The 11,256-nt window shown below is 42.3% G+C and overlaps 1 protein-coding gene across 3 annotated transcripts in view; it reads right to left on the bottom strand.

Annotated features, from left to right (window-relative positions):
* The window catches only part of slc5a3b (solute carrier family 5 member 3b), an 11,789-nt gene extending 809 nt beyond the window's left edge, over positions 1-10,980 (bottom strand). Inside the window, exons 1-4 of one of the 3 annotated variants that reach the window (XR_003887981.1) lie at positions 10,800-10,980; positions 1,848-3,482; positions 1,141-1,198; positions 123-219 (exon numbers count right to left, since the gene is read on the bottom strand). Coding sequence is in view for 1 of the 3 variants with exons in the window: in XM_003961854.3 (XP_003961903.1) it covers positions 5,242-7,377 (2,136 nt within the window). In the remaining 2 variants the exon portion in view is untranslated. Of the gene's footprint in view, positions 1-122; positions 220-524; positions 1,199-1,847; positions 3,483-4,001; positions 7,642-10,799 lie in introns of those variants that run through there. The other 2 variants (XR_964931.2, XM_003961854.3) reach the window with 2 other exon arrangements.
* Positions 10,981-11,256: the final 276 nt, after the last annotated feature.

Below are 11,256 nucleotides of genomic sequence, written 5' to 3'. Positions count from 1 at the left end.
CAGTGTCTATCTTCAAATTGTGTTGGTTTAAAAACCATCACATTTTTATCTTAATCTGGATTAAGATAAAAGACAGAAAGGTTCTCAGGAAGTTTGTCCTTGCCCTGAGTTTTTCTACCTACTTCAGGTTCTGGGCTGTCCAAAAGGGTTGATTGTGTCAGTGATGGGGTGCGAGTCCTGAGGTAGACTGGTGTAGTCCTGCTACTCACCCAATGGCTGCTGGGATAAAAAAAAAAACATAAGCATCTGTTTATCGGCTGGATGGAAGACAGATGGAACTGCTAAAGGTGTGTCTGAAGGTTTACTGCTCATAAATTAAGAAATAGCTCAATTTACAGGCATTTTCTGGCAGAATAAGAACTTATTCTTATACTCTGCTTATGGAAAGTGTGTGTGTGTGTGTGTGTGTGTGTGTGTGTGTGTGTGTGTGTGTGTGTGTGTGTGTGTGTGTGTGTGGGTGTGTGTGTGTGTGTGTGTGTGTGTGTGTGTGTGTGTGCTTGGTTTCAAGGAACTGAGCCTCCCAACAAAACTTTCCACACACTTTTATTAACCTTTGACAGTCACGTGACATACATGCAAACATATGTTTCCTCTGCCTGCTCCTTATCAATGCATGCTGATACTCATGTAAGAAGCACTGATAAGAAGCATTACAAATAGGCGGAACCCTTGTGTATTCTATCATAACAGCACCATTGCTCAGGCCCTTTATCAGCACTGCTCACGTGTCACTTACAAGCAAAGCTGTTGTTGTCAATGATCAGTTTGACCCAGAGAGCCTGGAAAAGGCTTCACGCGTGTCTGCTTCAGTGATCCCTATTCTTTATGTTCCAGACACCATTCTTCCCACTGTTGTTACTAAAACTAGCAAATATTTCCTTTCCCTATTGAGGTCCTATTTCATGGATTAATGTCAGAATCCCAGTCCTGTCGCAGAGGTTTAGTGGGGCTGTGCATGAGGAATGACAGGAATGTATTGACATGGGGTGTTTGCCATATATTTAAAGGTCACTCCACATTCCTCACATGGGTGCTCCTCTTCTCACAGAAAAACATAATCTGTTGTAATAGCAATTCAGCATGTGTCTCTGTGATGTCACCAGCATGGAGAGAGAGACACATTTCATCTGTAGTTTATACCTGATAACGTGCTTCGCACCGCTCCGGTGCCGCTGCCGAGTCGATGATTTGCAATGCTCTAAATATGCAGTCAAAAAAGAACAAAAAATGAATCTCAAAACATGCATGAAGTTAAAAAAAAAATATATATCTATTTTATGTAACAAACACCTCAGACAAGCATAAAGTTATGGGAGCAAGATGAAGTGAAACCATAAAACAACAATAATCGCATCACAATAAAGGATGTTTTCTTCACATTCTTCATCACTGTGCACAAAAAAGCAAATAGTATAAAGTATCTCACAAAAATGTGTGTAAAGAAGCAGTAATTTAGTTTGGAACTGCTCTGATTGTTTGTTTAAACATTTTTTCAGGATGTTCTGCAGAAGTCCTCTTTGATAGCCAGAACAAAAGCAAAACATTCAGAGGACAGGAAAAACACAATTACACGGCAAAAGTAAAGCAGATACTCTATGAGCACCATCTGCCACATGGTGAACAGATTTTCAACCAAAACGCCGACTTTCAAATTCCACATTACAATAAAAAAGGAGACGCCAGTTCATTTTTGCATTTATACAACAAATCTTCCATCCAGCCAAATTTATTCTTAGAATACTTTGGCCATGTGATATTCAAAATTGTAGTGCCTGAATACAATTTAACAGTAGTTTTAACACCCCAACCTAACCTGTTATGAAAGTTCTACCTCACGTTTTCCTCACCTGTTGGCTGAAGTTACTGTTATATAAGAGGAATATTTGGATGTGGCTCTGGAATGAGCTGATACATGCTCGGGCTGGATCCTGCCTCCTGTCCCAAGGCAGTTGGGATAGGCTCCATGTTGGCTGCAGGTTTCTCTGGTTTCTCTAATAGCTCTAAATATTGACGTCAATCTAGACGACCAGCAGGCGGCGCTGTTAAAATTCACGAACATCTGCATTGGCTGCAAAATTGAAATTGAGGATACATAAAAATGACAAGTTTGATGTTACTACAATTAAGATTATTAAATCTAAACATTCAGTAAAAGTCATATTACTTCCATTAAGTGTGCACAAAGTTTCCATTAAATTTTAGGAGGACAAATGATGCAGTTGTGCATGGTAGTGATGTATCTTTTCAGTGTCTTCCTAAATCACACGTACACACACTCTCTCTCTCTCTCTCTCTCTCTCTCTCTCTCTCTCTCTCAGAATGAGAGCGAAAGAAAACTCAGCACGCTTTTAGACCAGCAAATTAGCTTGTTGTCCTCCACAGCTTTTCCATTTAAATCTGTATTTGAGACTAATCTAACATGCTGGACTCAATTAATGATGAAAGTTAAGGAGAATTAATTGATTTTTTTTTTTTTTAACTTCCGACCACTGCTGTTGTTGAATACCACGCCCAACCATATTAATCCATGCCACTTGGTTCCAGTAGTTGTTGGTGTTTTTGCTGCCTGAAATAGACAATGAACAAGGCCTGGCCTGGGTGCCAGTACTTTTCCACAAGGACAATATTAGTTTCCTCTTGGGAAAGAGGGAGGGTGTGAGTTGGATGGTGTTCAGTGGAGGATCGAGAGAAGGGTGGAAGGTTGGGACATGATAAGGAAGAGGCTCCGAATGATACAGTCATATCTGTGTCACTGCAGACAACAACATAGTGTCCCTGCAGCTACTGCAATCCAGGTTTCTATAGATCTCAACTGTTTCCTGGACATTGGCTCCTGAAATCTCTTGATTTGATTAAAAGGGAGATTTGAGGTTTGCCTGGCATTAAGCAGAAAGGAGACACTTCTAAGATGACTCTCGAAGAGCAGCATTCTGCGAATTTGTTTAGTAGAGTGGGAGTGAATGCAGCACAAGGAGTAAAACTGGAAAATTGTGACTCAATTATTTACTCCCCTTGTCTGGTTATGGGGTCATTTTCTGAGTTGAGGGCACTCTGCTGCCCACCTACTCCCATTTAGAGAGGCCATGCTACATTCTGACCTGTAGCTATGGTGAGTGTACATGGTTGGTATGAATCACTGTCAAAATATGAACACACGTGATGGCTGGGATAAGAAAAATGAAAACTCGTATTGCCTGTGTCAACAGTGCCTTGTTTAATACAGTGCTACTACACCAATTAACTTTCAGATTCCACAGTGCATGTTGTCAATAAAGCGGGACATTTCGCATGTGCGTTTGATTGGCAGAGGTTAGAAATGATCAAATGAAGCACTCAGCAGAATTGATAAGAAGTAGAGATTTGTAAGCCTTTGATCCTGGCTTTTTGATTGGTGTGGATTCATCCAATCCTCTTCTGGTTGTGAGCAGATTAATAAGGCTGAGCCATGGGTTGTGTAATCCTGGTTAATGACCGAAAGACGCCTGGAAAAATGTAGAAGAAACACTGGATTATTTGGACTCATCTCAACTCATACATTTTAACAAGAATGTAATGTTTGACCTGGTACTTGCCATGAGTATGTTTAGACTTTATATACATACATACTAATATACAGTATATTATAGTTCAGCTGCTCAGGCCTGAATGCTGCAAATGAAAACCTGATCCAGAGGCCTCAGAACCTCAGCCCGGCCTCACCTTCCACCAGGACAATGAGCCTAAACACACACTTAAGAAAACATGGCAGCAGATTAGGGACAAATCTGTAAATGTCCTTTGAGATTCAGAGTGTCCAACAGTCCAACCTGAAGGAGCTGCTGCACACCGAGAGGACTGAAGGCTGTAACGTTGCTCATTGTAACGGTTCGGGGGGGGTTTTAGATAAAGTTGAGGGGAAAATCTAATTTCCAGTTAATTACTAGTGAAGATTAATAAATACTACTATTAAAAAAGACTATTTTTTATTTGACAATGCCATAAACACAGGACTCAAGACAGAGTTTCATCTCAACAGAAACTTTATTTTATGTCTCTAAAAATAAAATCCAAAAAAATAACCTTTATTCTCTCAGAGAGGGTACTTAAAGTACAGGTTAAATTGAACTCATTAACCTCCGTGTTATAGCATCACTCGTGCCCCAACAGTAGCGCACATCGGCCTGTCGCAGCAACATTTTGACTTCAACAATGTTCCGAACTTTTCAAGAGAATGAGAATGAGTGAACACAGAATATTGTGGAAGTAGGACTGATCATCGTTAAATCAACCATAATGTCACATTAAAGTTGCTCCAGCAAATCACGTGACAAACATCTGCAATGTCATTTCTGTCATGACTGACACGCTAACTGGTTTCCAATCGATGGCTTTCAAATAAAAGGATTCGCTGTGTAAACTTTTTTTTTTTTGCTTTTTTCTTTTATCATCACACACTAAGACACATTTGGTACAAGGTTTATAAAATATGCACTTCAAACAAGAGTAAATGACATTTCAGCTCTGCAGCACGTCAACACATGAGAGATAGTTTTACACAGAATACATGTTTCTGGTGAGCGACCACATGAACCCTGAATTATAGTGTACACTTTAAGAGAAAGATGCAGTAAAATGATGTCCAACAATGTCAAACGGAACATGAGAACTTAATAGAATAAAACACAATAATGAGAATTGATACATGTGGCTTTGAGTGTGATATTATAGTGCATAACAACACATGTAATGGTTTGAAAAAACACAGCCACAAAAAGTAACCCAAAAATGGAAGGAAGAAAAAGGCAAAACAAGTTGTACATTCTAAATTTGTGCTTGATGAAATATTTTTTGATGCAACATCTCCAGTACACTAAAATCAAACTGCCAACACCAGCAGAGAGAAAACGGCTTAAATCACAGAACATATTTAATCTTCACTAAACAAAAGTACAAGTGCATATAAGGCTATTATTACAACAGGTCTTAATGCAAGATTAAGGAACATTAAGTGCTGGACACACCAGTTCCAAAAAAAGCTTTATTCAGAGTAAAATTATTCTCATATGGAGAAGCTTTTCATTTGAAAAATGATTAGAATAAGGTCAGATCCCTGTTAGAGAGCTACAATAAAGACAACTGTAAATATTACAGACCCCCTCAAATCTCTGAAGATTCCACAATTTATTTCCAAGAGCACCCCCCCAATCTTTCAACTTAATAAAAGTCTTCACAGTCCCCATTTATGTGCAGCACAGGATTCAATTACAGTGAGAAATAAACAAACATGAAGATGTCCACAGAGCAGACAAGAACCAGAACCGTATTCAGGAGAATCTTCACTCTCGGTGGCTCGTACAGCCTTTCTGCGATGACTCTTTTGTCTTCCATTGGGACCTTTCGTGGCGTGTTCTGCGTCCCTTCCTCGTACCCACACAGCCTTTCCACTATACGTCTGCACCTGCTGGACTCCTCACAACCGCGGTAGCCCTCCTCCGCTTTGATCGTGTCCAGTTTTCCGTTACCGAGCGGCTGCGCTGGTGTGGTGGCGGGAGACGCCTCTGTGCTGGGGGTCGGCGGGTCATGGTCGGTGGATGGGACCAGAAGTTTGATGTCCGCTCCGTCCAAGCATCTTTCATTTCGGACATCAGGGGGCATTTCTTTGTGCAGGCTCGCGTCGCCGTTATTGGGGCTTTTCTCAGTTAACGTAAACATTTCCTCTCGGTCCTTCACGGGCACCTTCTGAATGCGTCGAAGGCCCCAAATGGTGGTCGTTTGAACTTGTTCATCATCTGGTGGGGATGTACAAAGACTGACCACCACTGCTACTAATCCTGACAGCCAGAACAGCCCAGCAGCAAAGTACATGTAATGGATCTTTACAATGAAGGCGGGCCTGTCATCTGGTTGGTCACAGCGAGGTTGGCGATAAGCAAAGGCCAGGATCAGCCTTAGGGTGCCAAGTACGAAACCTGTCATGCCTCCCCAAAATGCCCCCTTCTCATTGCACCTTTTCCAAAAGACACCGAGTAGGAAGAGGGCAGCGATTGGTGGAGTGAGGTAGCCAGCAACCTCCTGGATGTAGAGGTATGTCTGACCCCCTTGCATTTCAATTATTACAGGCACCCAGGCGATGCTAATGGCCACCATGACCACAACAAATATGCGGCCTATAATCAGCAGCTCTCGCTCTGATGCCTTCTTTCGCACAGTTTGGTAGATGTCCAGTGTGAAAATGGTGCTCGCACTGTTGAAAATTGAGTCAAGGTCACTCATCAGTGCAGCAAGCATGACGGCCATCATCAAACCCCTCAGTCCAACGGGCATCACTGCCATGACCAGGCGAGGGTAGGCAATGTTTGAGCAGCCGGCCTGAGAACCACACACAGCCATGCAGTGCTCCGGTCCAATGCAGGCAATCTCATCCGGAAACAGTATGCGGGAAATCATTCCAGGAATGACTATTAGGAACATGGGCAGGACTTTGAGGAACCCAGCCATCAGGGTAGAACCTTTAACATGAGCAATGTTCTTCGCAGCAAGAACTCTTTGAACAATAACCTGGTCTGCACACCAGTACCATATAGAGGCGGGGGTCTGGCCGAGAATGAACCCTGGCCACGGAATGTCTTCATCCAGGGGACCATGAAGGATGCGCAGAGAGTCTTCTTTGGGGTGTATGCGGCAGGAAGGAGAATATGTAAAATTCCCAGTGGCAATTATAGCAGAAACATCAGGTACTGCCTTCATGTACTTAGTTCTGACACCCTCTAACCCACCAACTTTGATTAAACTCATGACAGTTAAGGTCAGGGCTCCACCAATCATCAACACTGCCTGAAGTGCATCAGTGTACATTACTGCCACCAGCCCCCCAGTGATAGTAAGGAGAGCAGTCATACTAATGAGGAGGAAGATGGAAAGATAAAGGTTCCACCCCAAAGACTCCTGAATGAAAAGGGCACCGGCGTACAAGTCCACAGAGAGCTTGGTGAAGATGTAAAGCGTCACAGAAAGGAAAGCAAAGTAAACCTTCAGTCTGTTTCCCCCATAGCGTTTGGACAGGTACTCGGGCATGGTGTAGACCCCCGAGTGGATGTACACGGGGACAAACACCCAGCCCAGCAGTTGCAGAAGCAGAAGTGCATTAAACTCCCACGCTCCAACGGCGAAGCCACTGGCTGCTCCCGAGCCTGCCAGGCCAATGAAATGTTCGCTGCCAATGTTGCTGACGAAGAGCGATGCTCCGATCACCATCCAGGTCATGGAGCGTCCGGCCAGGAAGTAGCCACTCACAGTGCTGCGATTGGCTTTCCACATGGCAAAAAACCCAATGACAAGGACCAGAACAAAATACAGTGCTACCACAGCTATGTCCGCTGCTTCCATTCCAGGACCCATTTTTGCAATCAGCGTGGGGGAAAAAAAATGTCCTTAAAAAAGCTGATACAATCTCACAAAAGGTGGGGATGGAGTTGTCAAAGTGGCACAAACAAATCGCTCCGCTTTGGTTTACTGTCTTGATGAAGCTGTCGTATCTGCAGTCGGGTCAAAATTCATTAGTCGAGCTTTGGGGGTATTTTCCACCAGCAAAATGTTCTACTTTTAGTGGAAGATGTTGCAGGTCTTAAAAAAACAAAAAACTACAACCTAGACTTAAAACTCCTGCAAGACAACAAAGACAAAGAAAAACACCTCGTTAGTCTTATTGTTAAAGGGGAGAAGAACAGACCAAACAAATTGTTGGTTCAGAAGTTTCAAACAGTCTCTCATCAGGTTTGAGAGATAACTGGAATCAGAGTGAACATCAGATAATCTGGAAAATAAGATGACTAAAAGATGCAGAAGATAATAAAGTTTGCTTCCATAACTGCAGCTTGTTGCTAGCAACACATGAAGGGTTCAGCCCAAATGACTCCTTCATCTTTTTAAGAGTACATCAGAGAACGTTATAAAATAATGTGCAAGAAGTTATTAACAAACCAAAAAAAACCCAATAAATGTATGATTTGAAGGAATGCTGATGCATTAATTCAGACCGTCTTGACAAAATTCATATTTGTCAAGACACAGACTGAAAACGGGGAAAACAATCTCCACAGGCTAAATGTCAAGCTTGAATTCTAGTGAAATGGTTCCAATTGAATCGTTGCGTCACAGAGAAGGAATCAGACGTGCAGGGCTGAGTAATAATGTCTGCCCACTGTCTCCAGGAGCAAACCTTGCAGATAAAGTGGAATGTGCCATGCCTCCAAATGTAAACGTGTATGTACTTGTCTGCGTTGAAAACCGTGGCTCTAGCCAGATATGAAGTAGAAACCTGTCCAGCGAGCTGCTGGCTGGTCTTTAGTCACTTTGAGATAGACTTCCTGTGAGCCAAACTGTCTGATTACCATAATTTATCTCGGCGGTTATTAACCAAATAGCGGCGCTATTACTCCATTGTTTTTATTTAGCTGGATACCTCACACAGTCCTTTTATGTAGCCCGAGTTAAATGTGCTTGTCATTATTTAATGATGTACTGTTATCCAAGTAAGTTACAGCAATCTCATAGTTGCTGGGTTTGTTCATTATACTGGCAAAAGAAAAGAAAGATTATGAATTCAGGGAATGAAGGATGGAACCTGTTTAGAAAGTCCACAAATAAAAACCGGAATTTAAGTAAACAGATATTACATTGGCAGTTAAATGGGATGCCTTTAACGTGCTAATGGAGGAGCCACTGTTGACTATAAGGTTACTTAATTTGTGTTGGGCTGATTTCATCTCCCTAAACAAGTAATAATGATTTTGGAAGTATTTAAATACTAACCCTTGCATTGAAAAAGCTCAATGTCAAGCCCTGAATTGCATGATGAGAGAAAACCTTTCAGTTTGTTTCTCCCACACACACACGCGCGCGCGCGCGCACGCACGCACACACACACACACACACACACACACACACACACACACACACACACACACACACACACACACACACACACACACACACACACACACACACTCTCTCTCCTGAGGTTTTAGCCAGCCACGCAGGGTCAGAAATAACCCACACGATCATCTTCACAGCCAAACTATATACAAAACATCAATAAAAGGACTCTTTGTTTCTCATTTCACCATCAACAAGCTGCATTCCATGTGTTCACCATAAAACGACCAAGACTGAACAAATGAAATATAGCTTAGTAATACAAAAAGATCATTTACTTGCAAAGTTACATAAGACAGAATTGAAACACCATCCACCCCCACTCGATAATAAAAAGGACAAACTCTTTAACCAAAGGAGTGAAATGAATATATAGAAAGTGAAATTGTTTTCAACACAAGGACTGAAGCTCCTAAACATCAATAGGACATCATTTACTGTTGTTCACAAAAACAGGTTATACTGATTACTGTTCTTTTGGGGGTTTTTTTTTTGTTTTAAATCTAACTCTGGTGTCAAAAATACAACTGCAGCACTTCTTTTAAAAGCAGAGTAATATCTGACACCACAGAATGAAGATGCAAAGACTAGAACATGCCACTACACGATGTACAAATTAGATTTAGGGAATCTCAGTTCCTGATGTTTTAAAATTGGGTTCTTTGCCCATTTTAGTCAGCTCTCAGAGTAGCAGCTGTGATCTAAAGTCATAATTCTCACTTTTATAAAGCATAGCTACTGCAACTTTACATGTGCACTCTTTATGTTTGCAGTTGCTCGTATGCGTAGATTGTAAATGCTTTAGATTTGTGCTGAGTTGCTGTGGTCTAAACTAGTTTAATGTTACCCAGCACATGCCACGCTTTTAATTCTCATTTCATTCTCATCCTTAAATTATTCAAACCCTTGACCCTGACAGTTTGCCTTGTTTTCGTCTCTGCACTTATCTCCCGCATGCTCCTTCTGCCTAATACAAATGGGTCGTTTAAGGAAAGAAATTCACTAGTTATCTAATGTGTGAGCCAGTATGCATCACTCCATAAAGACATAAAAAGAATGACACAAAGTACAACATTTCTTACACTTTTATAACTCCAGTTCATGGATAAATCCTGTCAAACAGGGTGAGAGGTGCAGAGTACTGGGTGGGGTACAGTAATTATTCCCACCTTCATGTTGTCACTGATAGTCCTGCTTCTGCAGTGGTTGTTGCCATTACACAGCTCAGTACTGGACACCAACCTGATGCTGGTGCATCCCTGGTAACCAGCCAGCACATGAGCCTGTCAGAGCTCATTAAAGTCTAAGGTATCAATCTTAGCAAAACTGGCAAAACATGGAGCTGATTATGGTCGATTTTAGCTTGCAGGCCTAACAGCCAGATGTGTTGTCTTTCAAAAAGAGAAGCGCCATCAGTCCTTCAGACCCGCAGCAGCCATGCACCTTATTATACGGAAGGAAATTTCTGGAACACTCACTGATTCAGACGCATGCAAATGCTTCTTTATCTTGAAGGAGCTCGAATTGATCACGGTTTTAAGTTGTGGATGTGCCACATGACGCATGTGCGTGCGTATGTGTGTTATTTAAGAGAAAAAACATAATGTGGCACTGTGTGGATTTTATTGACTGGTTGACGTTGGAAGCTGGGACGTGCAAAAATTGGAGAAAATAAGAGATAATGTGTGGCTTGAAAGTCGTAAAGAATCGGGAAAGACTAATTGTGCGCTGGTTGGTAAGAACAGACACAGAGGGAACATTGCTAAAACGCTGAGAAACGCTAAAGTGGTTGTTAGCATTAGCAGAGACGCCAGAGACGCTAAAAGAGCAGCGTAACGTTACGCCCCAAAACGGAAGATGTGGATGAATGAAGAAGCGGCTCCCACCTGGAGAAAGACCCGACGACCCCTTCAGGACGACTGCTTCCATGTACAACGCAGCACACTTTGTCGGAAGGTTGGTATCATGTAGGCAGTTCTCCTCCGGTTGAAAAGGAGCTGTCGCACCCGCTAAATAATGCTGCGGATTCCCTTTATATGCATCCCCCCCTGCTCCACGCCCCTTCGCTAAACACGCACACGCACACGAGCAGCATTTTGGACGTTTCTCCAGCTAATCAATCTGGGGTTTTGTCGCGGAATGGACGAGTCGCAGCACTCTAAATTGATGTGTTTTGCGCATAATTAAAGTCTGTCGCTGCCCATCAGGGGACAGTGGTCATGTTATCAAATGTGATTAAATCTGCTGCAGCATACAGTCCACTAGTGTGTCAATGTGCCACGTTACCTGAAATAGCACAATGTCACTAAGCTGTTTATTCTTGAAAGCCATTTTGTGACTAAT

Source organism: Takifugu rubripes, chromosome 1 (assembly GCF_901000725.2).
Source record: "Takifugu rubripes chromosome 1, fTakRub1.2, whole genome shotgun sequence".
Taxonomy (NCBI): domain Eukaryota; kingdom Metazoa; phylum Chordata; class Actinopteri; order Tetraodontiformes; family Tetraodontidae; genus Takifugu; species Takifugu rubripes.
The sequence above is the reverse complement of the archived record's forward strand: the minus strand, read 5'-3'. Positions and strand labels throughout refer to the sequence as shown.